We start from the raw sequence: 27,226 nt of genomic DNA, 5'->3' as shown, positions 1-27,226 counted from the left end.
AACTTCTTTTTTTTCAGCACAGCATTCTCTTTTTCACAGTCGGCTTTAATAGAAAAGTTGTAGATTATTGTTTAAATTTATTTGTAGCTGCCTTAATATTTATTAGAGTATCGTGTGTAAGTATAGATTATAATGTATTTGTAGAAAGCTTCCACAGTGTCATATCATGAGCATCGTTGGGTAAAGTGACGTACTATAGATAATCACATTTATTTGAAAACGTCATATGTAAACTTCTTTGCCGTTTGTGAAACCCCAGAACGTTTATTGTGATCCCTTACTAGCACTTAACACACATGAGTATGTTTAGGTTAGAGTGACTAAATAAGTCACGAAAATATAGACGACGAACATCATTATCATCATTGACACCAACATCATCATTGCCAATTTCATTCCTCCTGACTAACTCAAATGTCAGTTCTCGTAGACCATTCAATTCTGCCGGAATCGATCCAAACCTTTATTAGTTCCTACAGTTTTCTAGTTCTTGCTTGTACTCGTCTTCTTAAAGTAGCTTGAGGAACACTAAATATTTTGAGGCACGTTGCCAACCCATTTGCTTGTTATTAGCATGCTCTCTGAATCCAAGGACTGGCGATTATTGATTATCTTATAATTTCCACTCATTATCACAAAAATAATAACAGTAATAATAATAATAATAATAATAATAATAAGCTACATGTTATATTATCATAAACAGAAACGAATGGAAAGATAGTAGGCATAAACTGTGGTTGTGGGTAACTGCCCATTCACAGCATGTCATTTTATTCACAGTTACAGCATTCTGTGCACAAGAACACTACTCATAAACACATGAGGCTACATACCCAGAAGTATGCTTAAAATATTTGCCAAAATAGGTGCTTACTCACATTCTGTATAAAAATATTACAAATCAGGTGATACAGGTGTAGTATGCCAAAGAAGAATAATTATCACAACTTCTGAAACCCGATGTGGCCGTGCGGTTCTAGGCGCTTCAGTCTGGAACCGCGTGACCACTACAGTCGCAGGTTCGAATCCTGCCTCGGGCATGGATGTGTGTGATGTCCTTGGGTTAGTTAGGTTTAATTAGTTCTAAGTTATAGGCGACTGATGACCTCAGAAGTTAAGTCGCATAGTGCTCAGAGCCATTTGAACCACATATCACGTAGGCGTCTAAGCTCTAAACTAACCCTCTAGGCCCTTTCTGACGTAACAGTGTCGCCAATTCAAGAACGTATCCTTGTTTCATAAAATTCTGGCACTTGGGGCATTAACAAGAAATAAGATATACTCATCTTAACTGACTATGTGGTTTTAGGACACTCGCCTACCTGCTTACTGTAATCAACCCTTGGCCTCCCTCTAAAGTTCCCCATCGCCCCACCCCATCGCCCCACTTCAATACGAAACTGACGATTTATTCTTGCCTCAGAATATGTACTGTCAACTCATACTTTCTAGGATTCATTTTGGTCGTAATTTTTTTTCCTGAATTATACAGCACCTCCTCTTTAGTAATTACACACATCAACGAAATTGTAATGGTTAGCATTTCTGCCTAGCAAGCAAGAAGACCTGGGTTCGAGTCCCGGGAGCAGCAAAAATTTTAATTCATTTCTTCTGCTTCGATCATTATCACCGAAAGTGAAGCGTCATCCCAATATGTCGTGCAGGTGTGCTGCTATCGTGCCTCTTCTTGTACCGATGAGACGGTAATTCCAGACGTTGTAAACACACACACAGATACCATGAGCGCTACCTGCGGGACGGCCGCTGTGACCGAGCGGTTCTAGGCGCTTCAGTCTGGAACCACGCTGCTGCTACGGTCGCAGGTTCGAATCCTGCCTCGGGCATGGATGTGTGTGATGTTCTTAGGTTAGTTACGTTAAAGTAGTTCTAAGTCTATGGGACTGATGACCACAGATGGTAAGTCCCATAGTGCTTACAAGGGAACCTCTCCATCGCACTCCCCTCAGATTTAGTTATATGTTGGCACAGTGGATAGGCCTTGAAAAACTGAACACAGATCAATCGAGAAAACAGGAAGAAGTTGTGTTGAACTACGAAAAAAATAAGCAAAATATACAAACTGAGTAGTCCATGCGCAAGATAGGCAACATCAAGGATAGTGTGAGCTCAGGAGCGCCGTGGTCCCGTGGTTAGCGTGAGCAGCTGCGGAACGAGAGGTTCTTGGTTCAAGTCTTCCTCGAGTGAAAAGTTTGCTTTCTTTATTTTCGCAAAGTTATGATCCGTCCGTTCGTTTATTGACGTCTCTGTTCACTGTAGTAAGTTTAGTGTCTGTGTTTTGCGACCGCACCGCAAAACCGTGCGATTAGTAGACGAAAGGACGTGCCTCTCCAACGGGAACCGAAAACATTTGATCGCAAGGTCATAGGTCAACCGATTCCTCCACGGGAAAATACGTCTGATATAATCTATACGACACTGGTGACGGCATGTGCGTCACATGGCAGGAATATGTTGTCGACCCACCTAACTTGTACACTTGGCGATTGGGTAAAAAGATTCTTCTACCTTGCCCGATTTAGGTGTTCTTGTGGATGTGATAACCAATCCCAAAAAAGTGTGTTTCGATGTTTGTTTAGGTGTAGCGTCCCCATACTACGGTGCAGTTACCTCGCATCGGGCGGATGGACGGACAGATAATAATTGCCTGAAAATAAAAAACTAAATTTTCCACTCGAGATAAGACTTGAACCAAGGACCTTTCGCTCCAGAGTTGCTCACGCTCACCACGGGACCACGGCGCTGCTAAGCTGACATGTTTCCTATCTTGCGCATGGAGTACTCAGTTTTCATATTTTGCTTATTTTTTTCATAGTTCCACACAACTTCTTCCTGTTTTCTCGATTGATCTCTGTTCAGTTTTTCAAGGCCTATCCACTGTGCCAACTTATAACTAAATCTGAGGGGGTTGCGATGGGGAGGTTCCCTTGTTAGAACCATTTGAACCATTTTGAGCTACCTGCGGGCAGAACACATTCGCATGGATTGCAGCACTTCAGTTAAGAATAAAGCCCAGTAGGGACGCATTAGAGACGTGTATGGAATGGTGGAGTGAACATCCATTGTGCCACGAAGGAGAGTCGTGATTATGTCCGCATCGTCACATTACGCGCAGTAAAGTGTCGACCAGGGATGTGCACCGGAGTCGAAGTGATGCGATGCGGTCGTGGAATCGGTTCCAATAGACAGGTAGTACTGAGGACATACACCACACAGGCAGTCCACGTTGGACAGGTGGACAGAATGACTGATATCTGCGATTTTTGAGTCAAATGAACTGTGGCTGGAGTGTTCCAGAACTTAATTCGACGGTCGAAGAGGCTGCAGGACGTTACGTATAGCACGAAACTGTTAGAGGATGATGGCATGATGCGTATCTCCACTCCCCACGTCGTACACCACAACACAACGGACTCCATTACAGATGGACAAAAGATATTGCGGAAAGGCCGCCCCATGATAGGCGTCGGGTGTTGTTTATAGACGAAACTCGGATCTGTTCGTACCCTTACAGTCGCAAACAACGGGTTTGGAAACAATCTGATAATACTGGACACCTCCAACCCTGTGTGCCACAGGTGCAACATGGTGGTGGTGGACTCATGTCATCGGGTGGCATTACATGGGGCCACCATACCACTTTCGCGGTTGGTAAGGGCAATTTCATTGCTCGACGATGTTGTTGTTGTGGTCTTCAATCCTGGGATTGGTTTGATGCAGGTCTCCATGCTACTCTATCCTGTGCAAGCTGCTTCATCTCCTAGTATGTACTGCAGCCTACATTCTTCTGAATCTGCTTAGTGTATTCATCTCTTGGTCTCCCTCTACTATTTTTACCCTCCACGCTGCCCCCCAATTCTACATTGGTGATCCCTTGATGCCTCAAAACATGTCCTACGAATCGATCCTTTCTTCTAGTCAAGTTGTGCCACAAACTCCTCTTCTCCCCAATTCTACTCAATAGCTCCTCATTAGTTATGTGATTTACCCATCTAATCTTCAGCATTCTTCTGTAGCACGACATTTCGAAAGCTTCTATTCCCTTCTTGTCCAACCTATTTATCGTCCATGTTTCACTTCCGTGCATGGCTACACTCCATACAAATACTTTCAGAAACGACTTCCTGACACTTAAATCTATACTCGATGTTAACAAATTTCTCTTCTGCAGAAACGCTTTCCTTCCCATTGCCAGTCTACATTTTATATCCTCTCTACTTCGACCATCATCAGTTATTTTGCTCCCCAAATAGCAAAACTCCTTTACTACTTTAAGTGTCTCTTTCCCTTATATAATTCCCTCAGCATCACCCGAGTTAATTCGACTACATTCCATTATCCTCGTTTTGCTTTTGTTGATGTTCATCTTATATCCTCCTTTGAACACACTGTCCATTCCGTTCAGCTGCTCTTCCAGGTCCTTTGCTGTCACTGACAGAATTACAATGTCATCGGCGAACCTTAAAGTTTTTATTTCTTCACCATGGATTTTAATACTTACTCCGATTTCTTCTTTTGTTTCCTTTACTGCTTGCTCAATATATAGATTGAATAACATCTGAGAGAGGCTACAACCCTGTCTCACTCCCTTCCCATCCACTGCTTCTCTTTCATGTCCATCGACTCTTATAACTGAAATCTGGTTTCTGTACAAATTGTAAATAGCCTTTCGTTCCCTGTATTTTACCCCTGCCACCTTCAGAGTTTGAAAGAGAGTATTCTAGTCAACATTGTCAAAAGCTTTCTCTAAGTCTACAAATGCTAGAAACGTAGGTTTGCATTTTCTTAATCTAGCTTCTAAGATAAGTCGTAGGGTCAATATTGCCTCACGTGTTCCAATATTTCTACGGAATACAAAATGAACTTCCCCGAGGTAGGCTTCTACCAGTTTTTCCATTCGTGTACAAAGAATTCACGTTAGTATTTTGCAGCTGTGACTTATTAAACTGATAGTTCGGTAATTTTCACATCCTTCAACACCTGCTTTCTTAGGATTGGAATTATTATATTTTTCTTGAAGTCTGTGGGTATTTCGCCTGTCTCGTACATTTTGCTCACCAGATGGTAGAGTTTTGTCAGGACTGGCTCTCCCAAGGCTGTCAGTAGTTCTAATGGAATGTTGTCTGCTCCCGGGACCTTGTTTCGATTTAGGTCCTTCAGTGCTCTGTCAAACTCTTCAAGCAGTATCATATCTCCCATTTCATCTTCATCTACATCCTCTTCCATTTCCATAATATTGCTCTCAAGTACATCGCCCTTGTATAGACCCTCTATATACTCCTTCCACCTTTCTGCTTTCCCATCTTTGCTTAGAACTGGTTTTCCATCTGAGCTCTTGATATTCATACAAGCGGTTCTCTTTTCTCCAAAGGTCTCTTTAATTTTCCTGTAGGCAGTATCTATCTTACCCCTAGTGAGATAATCATCTACCAAGACGAAATTCTGCAATCATTGTTGGGGCCGTACCGCCAAAATTATGGTGGCACTCTCATGTTGCTAGATGATAACTCGCTTGCTCATCGTGCTGTTCTCGTGAACATGTTCCTTCAGCATGCTAGCGTTAGCAGATTGGAGAGGCCTGCCTGTTCCCCTGTCGTGAACCCAGTAGAACATGTGTGGGATCGATTGAAGCGAGCTGTTTTTGGAAGTCGACAATGACCAGTACGACTTAATCAGAATCGCCATTGAAGATTGGGACAATTTGAATCAGGGCTCGTTTGATGGTGTCACTGACGGTATGCCACGATGGTTTCAAATCTGCATCCGAGCAAGGGGACATTTCACAATGTACTGACGTTGCTTGAGTCTGCTATAAGGAAACCCTCATAGGAAACAGAAAATCGTGTCATTACACAAATGTTTTCTTTTTTCTTCTTCTCTTTGGTGATTTGGGAACTTTGAAAATGAACATACACGCTTGCCTGAGAGCCAGCTTTTATTTGCTATGGCATGAATTTCGAAATTAAGGGGTGAAGCAAAACTTTTGTTTATGTGCGTTGATCCGCCCATCTAATATTTAGCAGTCTTCTGTAGTGACATGTTTCAAAATCTTCAGTTTATTGTGTAAACTGTTTATCTTTCACATTTCCCATTCGTACTAGGCTGTGGCGTTGTGAAAGAACGTGGTAATCTAACAGTAATGGTGGGCTGGAACGTTGTCACAGGGAAGAAATTGAAGATGGTTTTACGCACAATATGGGCTCGGTCGTAAGTATTAACAAGCTTCAGCGGGTAATAGCAAGCATACTATTCAGAAATCACAAGAGGGGTAGGTTTACTTGCAAAAGGCCTGGAGACACGGGGGACACCACCTGCAATTAATCAACGTGAGATTCCGAAATCAGGCACTTTTACTTCCGTTTAGGTTTGGTATTTCGGAATTAGTGGCTTACTTCGAACAATTAGGTATACATTCATCCGCAGGTTGCTGTTTGTTTCTGAATTCCATACTTTTAGTTAAAAAATAGAAAAAAGCAATAGTAAGAGAGCTTAAACAGACGTCCTGTCGACGTCGAGTTCATTAGGGATGAATCATCAAGACAGAGAAGGATGGACTATGAAAAGAAGTAAGGCTTTTGCACTTCAGTGGCCACATTTCAAACAAAATGCGCCTGTCAGATTTAGAAGTGTCAAAAAGTAAGTTTCCGAAACAATAGTTCTGAAGGACAAGACGCTGTACAGCTGTACAGCAAACTGGGTGTGTTGTAAAACCATAAAGCCTCTAGGAATTAAATTACGAACAAGCTCTACAAGTCGCGGTGCACCCAACCGACAGTCTGCGGAACAATTACGTATACTTTGCAATAGTTTCTGTTTTCTGTGGGATTAGAAGTGTCCCTCTGTAATCAACCATTTGCATATCGCACTGAGCTGATTTAAGTGAGGAATTTGGCAACCTTTCGGCTAGCGAGGAAAAAAAATTGTTGCAGGCAACAATTCTCATCAAATCACCGAAATTCAGCAATTTCAGGCTTGGCTAGCACTTCGATGGGTCACCGTTCGGGTCTACCGGTGCTGTTGGCAAGCGAGGTGCACTCAGCCATTCTGATGCCAGTTGAGGAGCTACTTGATTGAGAAGTAGCGGCACCAGTCACGAAAACTGACAACGCTGACGCCTAAAGGCTGAGAATGACACGATGGCCGGCCGGTAACGTTGGGCCTTCAAGGCCTGTTCAGACAGTGTTTGTTATACAGTGAATCACTTAAAATTAAAGCATAAGCGCAAATATTTCTATTCGTGACTGGGGACGGCATATGGAACAACAATAAATCAGTGTTTATGTAATTTCCAGACTAATAATTATAGCTATTACATGTTTTTGGGTTGGTTAGTACCTCCAAGTGCTTGTTGCAAGAGCAAGCCCTTAATGCTTATTTTCCCCTGGAAAGCGGGTTAGACATTGAAGAGCGATGTGTGAACACAACACAGGTAGTCTATAGTGACAGGCAGAGTTCACTTAGTGGTGCAATTACAACCATGCAGAAAACATCAGGTATGCTGTGTTTGCGAAAAGACTGTTATACACAGAGAAAACAGAACCAACTCTCTGATGTGTGTATATATTAAGGTACCACATATGGAAATGCCTGCTCATACATTCTCACTCCCTGTATTCGAGAAACGTACATCACATAATCTGAGAACATATTATACGAAATTAATTTAAGAACTGTAATAACAAAGGGTCTCATAACTTTGTTTATCATTATTTCACTTAGCAATATCCATCTACATTCGGGAAGACATTCTCTCTCTCGTATTTTATTATTATTATTATTAAATAAGTGTGTTGCATTTAATTAGCATGCGAAGGTCATCATTAGTTGGCTGGAATGTTACATTCAGGTCTCAAGCCCACCCACGTGGATAGGCCCTCACAGAAGTATCATATGTTAAACTTGCTTGTATATTTTATAATTAATTGTCGCTATCGAGACTCTTTGTTTTCATGCTACGATATTCTTCGTGAGTTAGCTGTCAAATTTTGAAAATTGATGTACATGACAAAAATGTCACAGGTGCACCATATACGTGCTAGGGGTGCACGAAGGTTTCGACGCCAGTGATCTTAAGAGACATTGTTAAGAGACATTGTTAAAATTGCCGTCTGTTGAATACTGTATTAGAGACATTGCTGAAAAAGTCGTCCGCTTACACAAACAGACAACTTGCTTCTGTGTGCTAATGATTGTCTAAGCCACTCGAAAAAACCAGGCGTCTCATGACTAAAGGCTGCGGCTTCAATCAAATGGGCAGCCACCTCTAAATACATACATACATTAATCCTTGTTCCATAGATCATGAATACGACATTTCGTAATGATGTGGAACGTGTCACTTTAACAAAAGTTTTCTTTACACAAAATAGTTAATTAATTTTTTTACAGTAACTACTTCATGTCTAGGAATTCATATATTGAGTAAAAGGAGTTGTCATTCGGAAATTCTTTTAATTTGCTTTTAAATGTTGGTTGGCTATCTGTTAGACTTTAATACTATTTGGCAAATGACCAAAGATTTTTGTGGCAGCATAATTCACCCCTTTCTGTGCCAAAATGAGATTTAATCCAGAATAGTGACTATCATCCTTTCTTCTAGTGTTGTAGCTATGCACTCCGCTGTTATTTTGGAATTGGGGTTGAGTTATCCATGACAAATTTCAGAAGTGAATGTGTGTATTGCGAAGGTACTGTGAATATCCAGAGTTCGCGGTAGCGTTCTCGCTTCCCACGCCCGGGTTCCCGGGTTCGATTCCCGGCGGGGTCAGGGATTTTCTCTGCCTCGTGATGACTGGGTGTTGTGTGATGTCCTTAGGTTAGTTAGGTTTAAGTAGTTCTAAGTTCTAGGGGACTGATGACCATAGATGTTAAGTCCCATAGTGCTCAGAGCCATTTGAACCTTTTTGATATGTTTATCACCAAAATTTTGCAATAAGCCTAATAAGTATAAGTAGCTGAACCTAACCATTTCAGCAGATCATCGATGTGTTTCTTCCAATTCAGTTTCTCATCAGTGCACACGCCCAGAAATTTTGAGTATTCTGCCTTAGCAACAGCCTTACGTTTATAGTCTATATTTATCAATGGTGTTATGCCATTTGCTGTACAGAATTGTATAAACTGTGTTTTCTCAAAGTTTGGTGAGAGTTCATTTGCAGAGAACCACTTAATAATTTTCTGAAAGACATTATTTGCAATTTCCTCAGCTGATTCTTGCTTCTTGTGTGTGATTACTATACTTGTATCATCAGCAAAAAGAATCAGCCTTGCATCTTCATGAATATAGAGTGTCAAGTCGTTAATATATATTAAGAACAATAAGGGACCCAAGACTGAACCCTGTGCGACTCCATTCTTGATACCTCTTCAGTTAGAGGATTCTGCTGGTTTTTGCAGACTATCTGCACTGTTAATTTCAACCTTCTGCATTCTTCCAGTTAAGTATGAATTAAACCATTTGTGCGCTGTCCCCCTCATACCACAATACTTAAGCTTATCTTGAAGAATTTCATGATTCACACAATCAAAAGCCTTTGAGAGATCACAAAATATCCTAATGGGTATTGTTCAGTTATTCAATACATTTAACATTTCATCAGTGAAAGCATATATAACATTTTCTGTTGAAAGGTCTTCTGAAAACCAAACTGACATTTTGTTAGTACTTCATTTTTACAAATATGTGACGCTACTCTTGAATATATTACTTTTTCAAGAATTTCGTATAAATCTGTCAGAAGTGAAATTGGGTGGTAGTTAAAAAATGGATCAAATGGCTCTGAGCGCTATGGGAATCCATATCTGTGGTCTAGAACTTAGAACTACTTAAACCTAACTAACCTAAATACATCACACACATCCATGCCCGAGGCAGGATTCGAATCTGCGACCGTTGCGGTCATGTGGTTCCAGACTGAAGCGCCTAGAACCGCATGGCCACAACGGCTGGCGGGTGGTAGTTGTTAGCATCAGATCTATCCCCTTTTTTATGTAATGGTTAAACAATAGCATATTTCAGTAAATCTGGAAAAATACTCTGTTTAAGTCAGTTACTACATATGTGGCTGAGAATCCTACTTATTTGTTGGTCACAAGCTTTTAGTACTCTGTTGGAAATGCCATCAATTCCAAGTGAGCTTTTACTTTTGAGTGAATTTATTATTTTCCTAATTTCAATAGGAGAGGTGGGTTGAATTTCAGTTTTATCAAATTGCGTAGGTACTGCCTCTTTCATATACTGCCTTACATTTTCTAATGAATAGCTGGATCCTGTTTTCTCTACAACACTTAAAAAATGATCATTAAAAATATTTTCTACGTCTGACTTCTTGTTAACAAACTTTTCAGTGTGTCTGATAGAAATACAGTCTTCCTGTCCTCTCGCTTGCCCTGTTTCCCTTTTCACAATATTCGAAATTTTTTGAATTTTATTTTCAGATATGCTAATCTCAGACATAATGCACATACTTCTAGACTTTTTATAACTTTTCTTAATACAGTGCAGTAGTTTTTACAATGTTTCACTGTTTTGGGGTCATTACTCCTACTAGCTATAAGATACATTTCCCTTTTCTGTTAACAAGATATTTTTATCCCTTTAGTAAGCCATGGCTTTTTAAATGGTTTCTTACAATTATATTTCACTGTTTTCTTGGGGAAACTGTTTTCAAATATACTCACAAAGGTATTATGACATAGGTTAAATTTTAAATTAGCATCATGTTCCCTGTACACTTCATCCCAATCTAACTGTTGCAAGCCTTCCCTAAAATTTTGAATTGATAAATCGTTAATGGAACGTACTATTTTGGAGGACTGTTTTGCATTACTGTATGGAGCTATATCATGTACTGTAACTAGCTGTGTGTCATGATCAGCTGTGTATCATTATTAGCAGGAAAAATTTTTATTTGATTAAATTTATCTTGGTCTATGAAAACATTATCTATCAGTGTGCTGCTTTCCTGTACCACCTGAGTAGGAAAACCAATAACTGATGTCTAATTGGAAGAACCAAGTAATACTTCAAGGTCAAGCTTTCTATGGGACTCTTTCAGGAAATCTACGTTGAAATCTCCTCAAACAATAATTTGCTTTCATTTGAGTTGAAAATTTCCCACTGGGGACCTGCACACGGCCAGAATTATGAAAGTGCCTTTAATTAGTTTAAGCTCATGTGCACATGCTTCTATATGTTGCACTACACAGAATTTTTTAGTTTCCAAATTTTTCACACTATGACTGATTTTAACATATGTGGCAACTCCTCCTCTCTCCATTGTGTCTCTACTTACATGTGCTGAAAGCTAATATCCAACTACATTTCCCATTTCCATACCTGTGACTATATGGTGTTCAGACAGGCATAGTACATCTATTCCACACTCAGTTTCTAAATCTTCTAAACAAACAAGAAGCTCATCTACTTTGTTTCTTAATCACCTAATATTCTGGTGCAATATATTAACATTATTTTTCACTATACTTTTATGTGAATCTTGTGAAATACTAACGTTATTTTACACTGTACTGTTATGAAAACGACTGCTACGGTCGCAGGTTCGAATCCTGCCTCGGGCATGGATGTGTGTGACGTCCTTAGGTTAGTTAGGTTTAAGTAGTTCTAAGTTCTAGGGGACTGATGACCACAGATGTTAAGTCCCATAGTGCTCGGAGCCATTTGAACCATTTTTTGTTATGAGGATCTTGTGATATTTTCACATCTCTAATACCTGACTGTCTGAACTTTTCATTAAGTTTAATTTCAATCAATGTAGGATGATTGGACACTGATCTTAGCCTAAAAAAGTACTCCCATGAGTTCAGTCTCTCCCCCCCCCCCCCTTAAAGATTTTGCTATCATCCCAGCCAGTTTACCCTTGCCTTTCCCACTGAGATGCAGGACATGTCTTGTGAAGTCCCACCTACCAATACCATCAACAGGAACCAAACCTATGCCTGACAAAGAAGCCAGCCGAAGCAGCTAATCTAGCTACATATTGACCCTCCTGACAGGTCTGCTGAATTGGGGCCGGTCATACTGCATGAAAGCAGGAACCAAGCCAACATTTGTATGGTTCGTTTCAGGTGTTATTTTTACCAGGTCACACTCAACATTGTAGCCCTGATCGATATCAGTACTGTTTCCCGCTCCATCACTACCACAACATGATCCTGCTTTGTAAAACCCTTGCACAATGATCCTACATCCTCTATCACTTGCCTAAGACATGCACTGGGCTTGAAAATAATTGTGACCTGGTACCTGTCCTCTAATTTTTCCTACAAAATCTGACCCACACTTCCTTGGCTACTACCTAACAACAGAACTTTCTTCCTACTTTCTACTTTTTTTGCAACAGTTGGTTTCCTAGTGAAAGTCTGTTGAGTTCTGACTACACTTACATCTACTTGAGCCTGTTTCTTAGCTGACTGAGGTAGCACGGCAAATCTGTTGTTTGTGGCAATGGTGAAACTGTGTGATACTGTTCTTTTTCTGTGGCCCCTGATCCTTGCTACCACCTCCCACCCGTCTTCACCCTCCTCCCACCTTAACCTCATCAGTTGCTCCCTAGCACCATCCAGTTCAGCCTGCAAGGACTCTAATCTTCCCTTCCTGTTCCCCTATTTTCCTATCCCTTGAACATAATCTGCAATACCATGGAAAATACCGATTTACTTCCCTGATTCCCATGCCACTACATTCACCCCAAGGTAGCCATCTGCCACAACAGCTGCACAGAACCACAGAACTGACTTTCCTACGGCAGCTCAAACACTTCTCTCTCATGGTTGTTTACAATAATTTTTACAAAATTTAGTTACGCAATAACACTAATTTTCTAGTAACTACACATCACAAAAGTCACTAAACTTATGTGGTACACTAATGTATGTGTATACTGTTAATATAGTAAAGTAATGCAGTTACACTAACGTTAAGAATCAAAACTTGTATATCCGAAAAATTAGGCCTTTGATTGTGTATGCTCGATGAGTTCTTTATGCGTTTTGAAAGGAAATAAAAGACAGAAGCTAAAACGTTTAATTCCCCGAGTAGGTACAGTACTACTAAATACATGTGTGATGAACACAACCTAAATTTTTCACTTAATACTTAAAGAAATGTCTTAAAATTGTATGTAAACCTACGCCAAAAGTACGCGGAAACCGGCCCATATGTTATGTTTTTTTTTTTCCAGGAATGCTTTGAAACGAGTGAAACCTTCAATTCACAACATAAAACAGATTCTAATCAACTTCGTTAGGGTGTAATATTAACTTAATTGACAGTTGTTATACACTACTGGCCATTAAAATTGCTACACCAAGAAGAAATGCAGATGATAAACGGGTATTCATTGGACAAATATATTATACTAGAACTGACATGTGATTACATTTTCACGCAATTTTGGTGCATAGATCCTGAGAAATCAGTACCCATAACAACCACCTCTGGCCATAATAGCGGCCTTGATACGCCTGGGCATTGGGTCAAACAGAGTTTGAATGGCGTGTACACGTACAGCTGCCAATGCAGCTGCAACACGATACCACAGTTCATCAAGAGTAGTGAATGGCGTATTGTGACTAGGCAGTTTGATCGGCCACCATTGACCAGACGTTTTCAATTGGTGAGAGATCTGGAGAATGTGCTGGCTAGTGCAGCAGTCGAACATTTTCTGTATCCAGAAAGGCCCGTACAGGACCTCAACTTGCGGTCGTGCATTATCCTGCTGAAATGTAGGGTTTCCCAGCGATCGAATGAAGGCTAGAGCCACGGGTCGTAACACATCTGAAATGTAACGTCCACTGTTCAAAGTGCCGTCAAGAGGTGACCGAGACGTGTAACCAGTGGCACCCCATACCATCACGGCGGGTGATTCGCCAGTATGCCGATGACGAATACAGGCTTCCAATGTGCGATCACCGCGACGTCGCCAAACACGGATGCGACCATCATGATGCTGTAAACATAACCTGGATTCATCCGAAAAAATGACTTTTTGCCATTTGTGCACCCAGGTTCGTCGTTGAGTATACCATCGCAGGCGCTCCTGTCTGTGATTCAGCATCAAGCGTAACCGCAGCCATGGTCTCCGAGCTGATAGTCCATGCTGCTGCAAACGTCGTCGAACTGTTCGTGGAGATGATTGTTGTCCTGCAAATGTCCCCATCTTTTGACTCAGGGATCGTGAGGTATCCGCACGATCCGTTACAGCCATGCGGATATGATGCCTGTCATTTCGACTGCTAGTGATACGAGGCCGTTGAGATCCAGCACGCCGTTCCGTATTACCCTCGTGAGCCCACCGATTCCATATTCTGCTAAGAGTCATTGGATCTCGACCAACGCGAGCAGCAATGTCGCGATACGATAAACCGCAATCGCGATAGGCTACAGTCCGACCTTTATCAAAGTCGGAAACGTGTTGGTACGCATTTCTGCTCGTTACACGAGGCATCACAACAACGTTTCACCAGGCAACGCCGGTCAACTGCTCTTTGCGTATGAGAAATCGGTTGGAAATTTTCCTCAAGTCAGCACGTTGTAGGTGTCGCCACCGGCGCCAGCCTCGTGTGAATGGTCTGAAAAGATAATCATTTGCATATCACAGCGTCGTCTTCCTGTCGGTTAAATTTCGCGTCTGTAACACGTCATCTTCGTGGTGTAGCAATTTTAATGGCCAGTAGTGTAGAATAAATTTCTTATCTTCACGAGCTTAATACTCAAGCGTGTGCGATCTGCGCCAGTGCTGCCACCTATTGACTGTCATTCAGTGTCTCGTACATCAAATGTTTCATCTTCCCCACAAAATGAAATCCATAGGAAAGACGCTGGGAGACCTTGGTAGCTACAGTACTGGTCCACCTGTCCCAATCAAGCAACTGGACGAAACATGTTATAAATGTTATGTGACATCAACGAAAATCTGTGGTGGGGCTCCATCGTGCTGGAACAATAATATTTGCCCGACTGCTAGCGGCATATTCTCCATTTCCGGTAGTACTTCAAGGAAATAAATAAGGCAGTTCCTTTCGCCGAGCATATCAGGCAGAACGTACAGCGCAGTTAGCTAAACCCAGCCCACACATTTATGATAAATTTCTGCTGATGATGGAACTACCAGACACAGCTATTGCTGCTCTTGAATATTCCTTTCCTTGTGAAGGTAGTCTCTTCAATAATCTAAACACACGTTTCGAAGTTACTGTTGTTTGCTAGCGTCAAAGTTACTGGCAGAAATCTAAGCGTTGTGGAAATGTATCAGCTGATAGGTACTGTACCTTCTGATACTTGAATGGATGCATTCTCCTCTCGTGTAGGACGCTCCACACAATGGATATGGAGGTATTTATTTCCTTGGCTGTGGATTGCTTACTGGTAAAGAGGTTTCCCCAGTTCGTTATGACATAGCTTCTTCAAAGTGAAAAGTTCACATATTATGAAGTCCACCAACTTTCCATCAGTCTGGTGTAATGGATCCTGTTCCACGGAGACCGCCATCAAGTGCTTGCAATGTCAATTGATTTGATAACTTTCTTATCGGAAATCGTTCTGTGTAAAAGGCGCCTTGCTGCTCGACTCTTACACCATACCTCCCCGTACATGAGATGCATGTCAGCTAACTCAGATTGTAATCAGCCATCAAGAAACTGCAAACATCAGTGAAAACTTTCAGGTTAACACAACATAAACAATTAAAATGTAATTGTTTATCCCGGGACATGGATATTATTAGTAGTAATGATAACCGCCCTTACCAGCAGTACGATGTATTTCTGTTGCAACTTAGATTCCGATGTTAACATGTTGCATACGAAGTGTCAAAACAATTCTGAACGTTGGCCAAAGTGGTACGTCGTCAAATCGGTTGCATGTGAACTGCGTACACCGGGTTCCACCTCATTATGTTGCCATGTGAAATGCGGACCGAGCCGGCTTATCCGCTTATCGACTAATCCGATAATTCGCCCCTTCACTCTCGCTGCTGAAACTTGTGAACTGCGGACAGTCATTTACTCACGTTCGAGAAACACGTCGTTCTGATCATCCACTTAGTTATATTCAGTTTTGTTTACTCACTTCTCGTGTTGGTGTTTCACATTCCTATTTCATTATGTCCTCTATGTGCTATCATAGCCCACCGATACCACAAAGCAGGCATTCGATTCAGCCACGCCAGTTGGCAACAGGAAGACGCAGCGGCTAGCACCGCCCCATCGCTGGACACGGAAGTACCAGCCTCTACAGGAAGTACCACCGCGGAAGGAGTTGAAAGATGGTATCTGAGATTTGCTTGTCAATACTGTTTCGATATTTTAGGTACAATGTATAGCTACAAACACTCCAGTTACAATCTGAATTACTAAGAAAACTTGTAATGCCTACTTGAAGCCGTCGAGCACCTACAATGTTAGTCCAGGGGAGCAGATGGAAGACTTGAGGAAAAGAGTCATCGATCGCTTAGTTTTTTGTAACAGAGTTAGCTTACAGTTTTTGCCCCAAGAACTGAAGAAGTTGAAACCGGATGACATATTTCTGACGATTCGATGTTTGTCAATGCTGTGTTTGCTGGCTGATGCGTGAATTGTAATTTCGGTGGCGAACATGGAAGACAATCAGCTAACCTCTAACTGGCTGACTAATCCTCTGTTTGCAGTTCACATGTCCCCAGTTGCCCTTTGTCCGTTGTTCACATAATTAAGAGACAGCTGTCCAGAGTTCAAAAGTAATGGTCAGAACCTTGAAGGACTAATAAAGAGGAAACGGCACACCTGTGACTTTTCCACACATAACACGTTTCTTTTTATCTCTTCTAACAACTCTTCTTATGCGTGTATGTAGCGGTGTAGTCAAGGAGGTCGAAATAAAACTGCCACGGAAAGTACACTATCTGATGAAAAGTGTCCGGACATCTGTATTTCTTCTTCCGGGCCTTAGGCCTTTCATTATAAATTAGGCATGTTAATCTGGACTTGGCAGTGTTAGTGGTAGAGGCCGGATGACCTTGCTGCCGCCATCCCTTGCCGCCCAGGAACGAATTTGTGGACCCAATCTGTCTGTGTCTTGTGTTATCCGATGTGAAAGTGTGTGAACGTTTTAGAAATGTTTCAGAATCAAGTAACTTGATGGTATATGGGTGCAAAGCGGTATTCACCTAGTCGGATACCTAAAAATCACATCCAATCTGGCTGAAACATCGAACCTCTGGACGGGTCTATCTGGACACCTGTTAGCGGACATTAGTGTGGTGTGTGTGTCCATCTTTCCACCTTTCTAACGGCTTGAACACTGTTGAGGACACTTTAACGAGGTGTCAGAATGTCTGTGGACGAACAGCAACCCATTCTTCCTAAAGAGCCGAGACCAAAGTAGTGATGTTGGGCGCTGGGGGCTGGAGCGAATTCTACGTCATCCCCAAGATGTTTAATTGGTTTCAGGTCGGAACTCTGGGCAGGCCAGTCAATTTCAGGAATGTTATTGTCCACAAGCCATTACCTCATGGAAGCTGCTCTATGATAGCATGCATTGTCATGCTGAAACCAAGTCATCATCTCTGAACTCTTCCTCTACTGTTGGCAGCACAGAATGTTGCAAAATGTGATCACATGCTTCCACATTCAACGTTTTCTTATGGTGAAAAAGGGGACGACATCCTCACCACGAGAAATATCACCATACCGTTACACAACCTGCTCCATACTTCGTTGTTGGCACTACAAATGATGGCTGGTAACGTTCTCGAGGTATTCTCCAAAGCCAAACCTTTCCATCGGATTCCCATCGGGCATAGCGGGATTCATCATTCGAATCACTCATCTCCATTCATTTCCGCTCATTACACAGCCTCAAGAGCCTCTTAGCAGTGACTGCAGATATGTGTGGTTTATGAGTAGCTGCTCGACCATTGTACCCTATTATTTTTAACTATCTATACACAATCAATGTGCTAGCTGAGCTTCCAGTAGCGCACTGTAAGTCAGGATTGAGTCAGTCTGCCGATTTTATGACTTTTTTTTTGTCCACCTTCGCAATATTAGAAGGCCCCTGCCCATCATCATGAAGTCTGCGCGGTCGTGGTTTAGCTGATGTTCCTTCGCGTAGCCACTTCACAATCACATCACCAGCAACCGACTAGGGTCACTTGTGGGGTAGCGATATGCGCATATACAGATGGCGGTAGAATTGCTCACTCAAGGTACGAAAGGGCAGTGCATTGGCGGAGCTGTCATTTGTACTAGGGTGATTCATGTGGAAAGGTTTCCGGCCTGGGTAAAGCAAAACGGGAATTAACAGACTTTGAACGCGGAGTGATAGCTGGGACTTGATGAGTGAGACATTCCATTCGGACATCGATGGGGATTCAATATTCCGGGATCGTTTCTGTCAAAAGTGTGCCGAAAATACCAAATTTCATACGTTGCGTCTCACCACGGGCAACGCAGTGGCCAACGGCAGTGGCCAACGGCCAACGACCGAGAGCAACGGCGTTTGCGTAGAGTTATCGGCGCTAACAGGCAAGGAACACTGCGCGAAACAACCGCAGAAATAAATGTGGGATGTACAAAGAACGTATCCGTTAGGACAGTAGTGCGAAATTTTGCGTTAATGGGCTATGGCAGCAGATGACCGACATGAGTGCCTCTCCTAAGAGCACGACATCGCTTGCAGTGTCTCTCCTGAGCTCGTGACCATATCGGTTGGACCCTACATAATTGTAAAAACCGTGGCCTGGTCGGATTTCAGGTGGTAAGAGTTAATGGTAGGGTTCGAGTGTGACGCAGATCCCACGAAGCCATGACCCATGTTGTCAACAAGGTACAGTGCAAGCTGCTGGTATCTCCATAATGGTGTGGACTGTGTTTATATGGAATGAACTAGGTCCTATGGTCTAACTGAACCGATCATTGACTGGAAATGATGTTGTTCGGATGATTACAGCCGAACAGCGATGGAATTTTTATAGATGACAATGTCACCGTGCCTCTATTGTTCGCGATTGGCTTGAAGACCACTCTCGACAATTCAAGTGAATGATTTGGCCATCCAGGTCGCCCGACATGAATACCAACGAAAATTTACTGGACGTAGTCGAGAGGTTACTTTGCACTGGCAACACTTCCGCAATTATGGATGACAAGGAACTTCCAACAACTTATTGAGTCCATGCCACGTCGAATTCTGCACTTCGTCGGGCAAAAGGATTTCTGACACGGTATTAGGGGGTATCCAATGACTTTTGTCACCTTGGTGTGGAGGGGTTGTGATATCTCTGATGGATCTGTTACTCAGATGACATCGAATAGCTAGTCCATATTCGAATCCAATGAACTCTCCCGACCGACAGATTCTGCTGTTATTGCTTTTGTATTGACAATACACTACTACATTGGCGAAGTTCACGTTACAGATGGATGTCGGGATACTTTTGATCTGATACTGTATTCATAAGACTTAAGCGAAATTAACCTTCGTTAACGAGCGGAAGAACTGATCATCACAGAAAATGCTGCAAACTGTGATTCCGATGCATCAGTCGGTTCTGATGGTCGATTTTGAATGATGTGGGATCAGGACTTTTGGATCCGTAATTTTTCATATGTTCTGTCAGCATATTTGAACTCACATAATATACACCACTATGAGTCATCAAATCCCAACAGCACTTTGAAGAGTCGTTGCATAATCTCAAGATTGCGTTTTCTGTGCAATGTTTGGTGTCTGCTTGGAAATACGATTACCTCATCAAACTGTTAATGTTAACCTGTATGTGCACACGAGGAGCAACTCACAGGACATGAACGACTGTATGGACATTATCATCAAGACGATGCAATAGCACACACCCTTTCACAACCTACTTACGAATGCCTGAGATGTTCTGTGAGGAGGGACAAACTGCAGAAGTACTGCAATCTCCTAGCCATCTCGATCACGCGTCTCTTTTTGTAATTTTTATCTGTGTGGTAAATTTAAGTACTAGTTGTAATCAAATGATCCTCACACGTTGGAATAGCTACAGAAGAAAGCTGAAGATGCTACTGCTGCTATCCCTCAGACTGAATTGCTGCGCTTGTCTCACAGTTTGATGAATGCCTGAATGGGAATTACGTAATGTGTGTACGAGTGTATATTGTGATGTATTGGCTGAGTCATAAGTGAACAGCCAACGCACTTAGGTGACAGCTCGCATTAAGTAGAGAATCCGTGTTTGAGTTTCAGTCCAGCACAAATTTTGATTGCCATCATTCCATTATACAGCTGACGGTTGTTTGTATTTGCAACTGCAAAACAATCCTTACTTGTGTAAAACAGTATATATACAACCGCTAAACCACTGGAACGATTTCAACCTAATTTGGTAATAATACTACCTGCCTATCAGAATTAGCAGTTTGGAGTTTAGCACCTCAAATGGTTAAAATGGCTCTGAGCACTATGAGACTTTACATCTGAGGTCATCAGTCCCCTAGAACTTAGAACTAATTAAACCTAACTAACCTAAGGACATCACACACATCCATGCGCGAGGCAGGATTCGAACCTGCGACCGTAGCAGTCGTGCGGTTCCGGACTGAGCGCCTAGAACCGCTAGACCACCGCGGCCGGCCAGTACTATCAGGTACTATCAGCAAGCTTTGCAGGCTGCCAATGTGTGCCAATTATCACAGCTGAGCAAAGAGAGAGAAGGGGGGAAGAGACAGTTAATGAGAGAGGAGGGGAGGATGATGTGTACAAAGAAAGGTGAAGATTTCGGAATGGTCAGACAATGCTGTGGGGTTTATGAGCAGGCTGATGTGTAGGAGGAGATGGACAGAGAGGGTAAAGAGGGGGGAGATGGAAGAGGCAGGGGGGGGGGATGTATTTACAGGTAGTGGCAGATGGTAAAGGAAGAGAGGGGGAGGAGTTGGATAAAGAGAGGAGGAGGACAATAGAGAGGTGGGAAGAATATTTTATCAAAACGAAGGGGTGGAGGAGATGGGCAAAGTGAGGATGGAGAGATGGAAAGGGCGGGGAGAAGGATGTGGACAAATAGGAGTGAGATGATGAGGTAGACAGAGAGATGGGGGGAGAAAGAGGTGGGCACAGAAAGGATGAAGGCGAACTTGTATAGAATATATGTGTCGAACGCATATGCAATAGAAGCTGTGGGGAAAAAGCTGAGCGTTTTTTCAGGTTGGAACGTCACGATCCACCTTGGATCCGCGCTTTCTTGGCCTCCCTCTTCCCACAAAGCAAGTAGTCGGCACGCCGCGGCACTCACCCAGAGTCGTGCGCCTGCCGCTCAGCGGCTGGTAGTGGCTGTGGATGCGGCCGGCGGCGGCGACGGCGTGCGCGACGAGCGGGCAGAGGGCGGCGAGGGCGGCGAGGGCGCGCAGCGGGCACGCGCACGCCAGGCCCGCGGCCGCCACGCCGCTCGACAGGGCCGCCGCCACCGGCGTGCCCGTGCAGCCCGACTCGCGCGACAGCAGCCGCGGAAGCGCGCCCACCTCCTCCCCTGCAGCACGACACCACACACTCGTCCACGGGAGCGACGACCCACACATTCCAAGTCCGTTTCCTATAGTAACTCCTCCTACGGCACCTAACTGCTGCGAAATGTTGAATATTGAATATCAGAAGCAAAAATCGTGTCTTAAGTGAAACTTTTGTGTATATGACTCCTACACTGTTGACAATTAAAACTATCAAGACGGCATGGAACAAAAAGTCTGTAAACTATTCGCATGCCGTCATCTAGTCACATTAATGGCACCATCTGTCAAAAACCTAAATAACTACTTTTGCAGTGCGGACTGCTGCGAGAGATGCAAGAACAGAGTCGACGATCTTCCGGAAGGTACCAACTGGGATGTGGAGCCATGGCGACTCCAGTTCCGTGGCCAGCGACTCTAGGTTTCTCAGCTGACAATCCACTCATGAAGAGCCCGATGGAGTTGCTTCCGCAAATTCTTGATTTGGTTTAAATCTTGGGAGACTGGTGGCCATGGTTGTACGATAAACTTATTCTGGCGCTCTTCGATCCAGGTACGTACACTGTGAGCGGTATGACATGTTGCTTTGTCCTACTGTAGATGCTATCGTACTGAGCCAAAACAAACTTCATTTAGGAGTGGATGTGGTCCCCAAGGATAGATGCATACTTCAGTTGATCCAATGTGATTCCATATTGAGGAATCAGGCAGGCAATGCCACGAAGACATTCTGCTCCCGACGACTGCGCAGGGCGTTCGCTTTCACACGTTTCATGCCATAGATGCCAACAGTCACCTGTCCAATGGAGTATAAAACCTGATTCCGCTGAAAAGGCCACCGCTCGCCACTTAGTGGACGTCCAGCTGCGGTACTGATGCGGAAATTCCAACTTTCGTCGCTGATGAACAGCAGTCAGCATGGATGCATTAATTGGGCACTGCTACGGAGGTTCATACGCAGCAACGTTAACTGCACAGCCACTGAAGACAAGCTCGTGGTAGCCCCTTGGTTCATCTAGGTGGTTGGTTGCTCAACAGTTGCGCGTCCTGCCCATGTGCACCACAGCTGCTTCAGCACTGGTTTTGGATAGTACCATATTGCTATGCACGGTATATTTTAACCACGGCGGCGTGCGAAGAGTTTACAAAATTGACTGCCTTGGCAGTCCTTCAACTCTTGGCCCGAAAGCAATTGATCATGCCCTTTCGGATGTCAAATAAATGACTCCATTTCCTCGTTAGAACGACTACACTGTTTTCTGCGTTCCCCCATCTCGCTTTGCATACCCTCCACAGTTAGTGCTGCGACCTGCCGTCTGTGAGTGGTTGTTGCACGTTGACGTCGAACGAAGGCGGTGGTCACGTTAATGTGACGGGGCCATTTGGAATTAAGTGGGCCACAGGCAGGATTTGGGGTGGACATCATTAAAACAAAAGCGTGTTTCTATGCGATGGAATCCACTAACGAAATTTCAATTACCAACTCTATCCTCCACATGTGAAATATGTTGTTGACGCCGACCTACATAGGGCGACACGATCATCATAATAAAATAAAGGAAATCAGAGCTCGTACGGAAAGATCCAGGTGTTCGTTTTTTTTCCCGCGCTGTCCGAGATTGAAATAATAGAGAACTATTGTGAAGTTGGTGCGATGAACCCTCTGCCAGGCCGTCAACTGTGATTTGCAGAGTATCGATGTAGATGCACATGATTACTATTGCACTGTAGCCACGCAAAGTAGGCAGAGGTAACGCCATCTACGTACATTCTGTATGTACAGGGAAAGCCTAAGCAGCGGATTTCTCAATCAGAACGCTGTTTGTGAGAAGATTGTGTTATTCCTCATGCCGGAAGGAGAAACGTCTATCAAAGCAGCAGTATTGTGGACCATTCAGGCTGTGATTTATCGTTACAGGATTTTTCTGTTCTCATTGATCGCGATCAAAAAAATGGCTCTGAGCACTATGGGACTCAACTTCTGAGCTCATCAGTCCCCTAGTACTTAGAACTACGTAAACCTAACTAACCTAACGACATAACACACATCCATGCCCGAGGCAGGATTCGAATCTGCGACCATAGCGGTCGTGCGGCTCCAGACTGTAGCGCCTAGAACCTCTCGGCCACTCCGGCCGGCTGATCGCGACCCCAGGGATGTCATGCGAATTTGGTATCTACTGACTCAGGAGTCCTATGCTCAACGCCAAACAGGAACTCAATGAACTCGCATGACTAGCGACCTACAGAGTGCAGATGTATTTTCACTCAACCGGGCAGGATCGCACAGCCATGCCAAGTCCCTCGACTCGGCATGTGAGCTTTTCTACAGCAAGACGATCACTTCGACAGTGCAACGGCACCGATTGCACCATGTACCGCCACAACGGCAACGCCTGATGAGGCCTCCTTTGACTCTGCAGCAGACATATGCGCATCGTCAGCGGCACTCAACGATGATATACCACACAGGTGCAGCCGCGCTGTATTTTCACGTGGGTCAAGGTTCTGCCTAGAACACCATGATGCACATTCGCGTGTGTGGCTGCACGAACGTTGCCACATTGCATTTGTCATCTTACAGTCGCAGTACCTAGCACTATGACGTGGGATTCCAAGTTTTCAAATGAATCGAACAAAATAGACATGCAGGGTGTCAATAATTGCTCTCGCAGCAACCTTACATGAACGAGTAGGAAGTGAAAGCAAGGATGAAACTCAAGATTTTCATCCAAGATCCATCCTTGGAAACTTTAAGATCCTGTAATACAACGGGAAACTAATATCTAGAAAAGTGGTCAAAATTTATATGTCCGACATTCGCAGTCGTTCTTCATGATAGTTATCAACAATACATGACTCGTCACAAATAGATGCTCTTACACTGAGTACTATTAGTGGAAAGTACTGGCAGAATGTTATGTTTCTATAAGTATTATCATTGTATTACTAAAGACAAACTCGTGTGTCAACTGTCATCAGTAGCATCAAGCGCTGACACACGAGAAAACTCAGTGGTAACAAGATCACCGGTAGTTACTGCACGCTCTTTCCTCTCCGTCTGAACCGTAACTAAGAGATATTTAACTGTACATATGCAGTTGCAAAAATTAGGAATAATGGTTTAACAAAAAAATAATGATAAAATTAGATGTTGTATGAACGAAAAGGAATAAAGAAAACGAAACTTCAAGGACACAAGACAAATTAAGAAGAAGGAAAGAAAAAGAATCAAACGTAAATGATAACAGAGATTAAATAGAGTTAACTGAATTAAACGTAGATGTTCAGAAACGTTTACGAGAAGAGTGTCAATATAATGAAAAGACTATATAGCAGCTGATCGAAAACAAACAAATAATGACGAAACAACTGGGCATTTGCGCTTAGACATTATATCACATATCAGAATGGTAGACGGTACTGTTATTACGAACCGAGAGGTCATGCTAACGGAGTCTGAAGGTTCTGTGTAAGCTGAAAGTGCACATAAGGAAACGAACACTTAGTTTATAGAATGAGAAAATGACTGCATTCCAGAGATACTGTCAGAAGAAGTACGAAAGAAAATCGGTACCTGGAAGGAGAAAAATGCTTAGGAATTATTATATAATAGTACGAGTAATAAGTGTTGGACGAGAGGCGGTGAAAGTAAAACTTGCACAGTGCGTTTGCGGAACAATGCAGCAGTTGTTGTAAGCCAGAAGAAAGGCAGTAGAAAATATGTGAAGCACGAGAGGCCCTCTAGTATTTTGTCACTGCTGGACAAGATTTTTCAAAAATCCTCTGTAACTGCCTACAGAAAGCTTTGGACTTTAACCAGGGAACAGAACAAAACGGCTACACCACAATCGAACATATGCTGGACGTTAACGAAGTTATAGCAGTTCTGCAATGGGAGCCGCGCGGCTATGTCGACTTCTAGCATGTTTTTACGTAGGTATCGGAAAAGAAGTACCTATGGGAAGTTGATAACGACTAATCTGTCGAAACCGATTAAATGATTAAAGACAATAGGTGAGTGTTTTATTGAAATATACTTGGTTGTTCAAACTAATTTATTCGCTGATGATCTCCAAAAATAAAATGGCAAGTGAGAACAAGCTATAGAAAAAAAAAGAGTGTAAGTTACCATGTTATATGGGACTTACAGACCATGAGAAATCGAATTTCCCTTCAATTACAACAAGAGAGTGAAGAGAAAAAGAAATATGAGAAAGGAATTAAGCAACGTAATTCCATTTCTACGAAAGTGTTTTTGCAGTTATAGAAGAAGGCTTCAAATCATTATACTGGGATGAAGAAGGAATATGCTTAAACAGATCTAATCTGAACCACATTCTAATTGTAGTTGACATTGTTTTGTTTGTTTTGGATTCAGAAGAACTTTAGCAAAGAATGGAAGGACTGAACAGAGTAAGTATTGTAGTAGGTCTTAAGTTTAACTACACTAAGAGCCAAATTATGTACAATAGGTACACTGACAGAAATATCGCTAACATTAATAAGCAAATGTTACGCACTTCTATACTTAAGACAATTGAAAGCAAGAAGCGTGTGGCACATTAAAAATAAAAATAAATAGAGTAAAATGCTTGTGAGTTCATTCGGGAAGCTGAATGATGTATGCAGAAGTAAGTTACCAACGTGTCTAAAACGGAAAATCTATAAGTAGCTCATGCTGACAGTACAAGCTTAAAGGAGTGAAACATGCACGTTAAGTGGGAAAACAGTTAATGTTAGGCATATCAAGAACAGACAGAAAGAAAATGGCGAAAAAACGGGCATCCTCTTCCGATCCGTGAACTGACATTAGACCGATGATTTAGGAATGGCCTTCAGTTGTTCTGCGCTGTATTTGTCATGGACATTTACTTGCTACCATATTTCAGTTTTTATTGTTGCAGGATTGATATAACTTTAGTTACCATTTTCACACTATTTATGACTACTCAATCGTTACAACTGTGTTAATGTTTTGTTTATGTTTTCCTGATTTACGGCTGACGCGATATGCTTGTCATTTTATGAAATGATGATTTTACTGAGTATACTTGGCCTCGATACACAATATTTCCTGTCCTGTACATTGGATTCAGTATAGGCTTCATATTTATCTCTTTCATCATAGCTTGTTTGTAAGTTATTAATGTGTTGTTGTCGGAAATATTCTCATAGAAAATCAAACAGCACGTGGGTATGTCAGCAATATAACCATGTTGTTGTTGTGGTCTTCAGTCCACTGACTGGTTTGATGTCGCTCTCCGTGCTATCCTGTGCAAGCCTCTTCATCGTCGAATAACTGCTGTAACGTACATCTTTCTGAATCTGATTACTGTATTCATCTCTTGCTCTCCCGTGAATTTCAAGCCCCCCCCCCCCCCCCCCACACACACACTTCCCTCTAATACTAAGTTGGTGACCTCTTAATGTCTCAGAATGTGTTCCATTAACCGATCCCTTCTTTTAGTCAAGTTGTATCACACATTTCTTGTCTCCTCAATTCTATTCAGTACTTCCTGATTAGGTACCTTATTCATACATGTAATCTTCAGCATTATTCTGCAGCATGTTTCAAAAGATTCTATTGTCGTCTTGTCTAAACTGTTTATCGTCCATGTTCCAGTTGCATATATAGCGACACTCCAGACAGATACCTTCGGAAAAGACTTCCTAATACTTAAGTCTAGATTCGATGTTAAGAAAAGCAGGTGACTTAACA

The 27,226-nt window shown here is 42.6% G+C and overlaps 1 protein-coding gene across 1 annotated transcript in view; it reads right to left on the bottom strand.

The window, feature by feature from the left end:
• LOC124606327 overlaps positions 1 to 27,226 on the bottom strand; it is a 273,720-nt gene that overhangs the window by 97,452 nt on the left and 149,042 nt on the right. Inside the window, exon 4 of the mRNA XM_047138309.1 lies at positions 21,294 to 21,527. Within this exon, the coding sequence (XP_046994265.1) occupies positions 21,294 to 21,527 (234 nt within the window). The remainder of the gene's footprint in view (positions 1 to 21,293; positions 21,528 to 27,226) is intronic.

The sequence above is a fragment of the Schistocerca americana genome, chromosome 3 (assembly GCF_021461395.2).
Source record: "Schistocerca americana isolate TAMUIC-IGC-003095 chromosome 3, iqSchAmer2.1, whole genome shotgun sequence".
Classification (NCBI taxonomy): Eukaryota; Metazoa; Arthropoda; class Insecta; order Orthoptera; family Acrididae; genus Schistocerca; species Schistocerca americana.
Note: the sequence above shows the minus strand (reverse complement) of the source record. Positions and strands in the feature narration are given on the sequence as shown.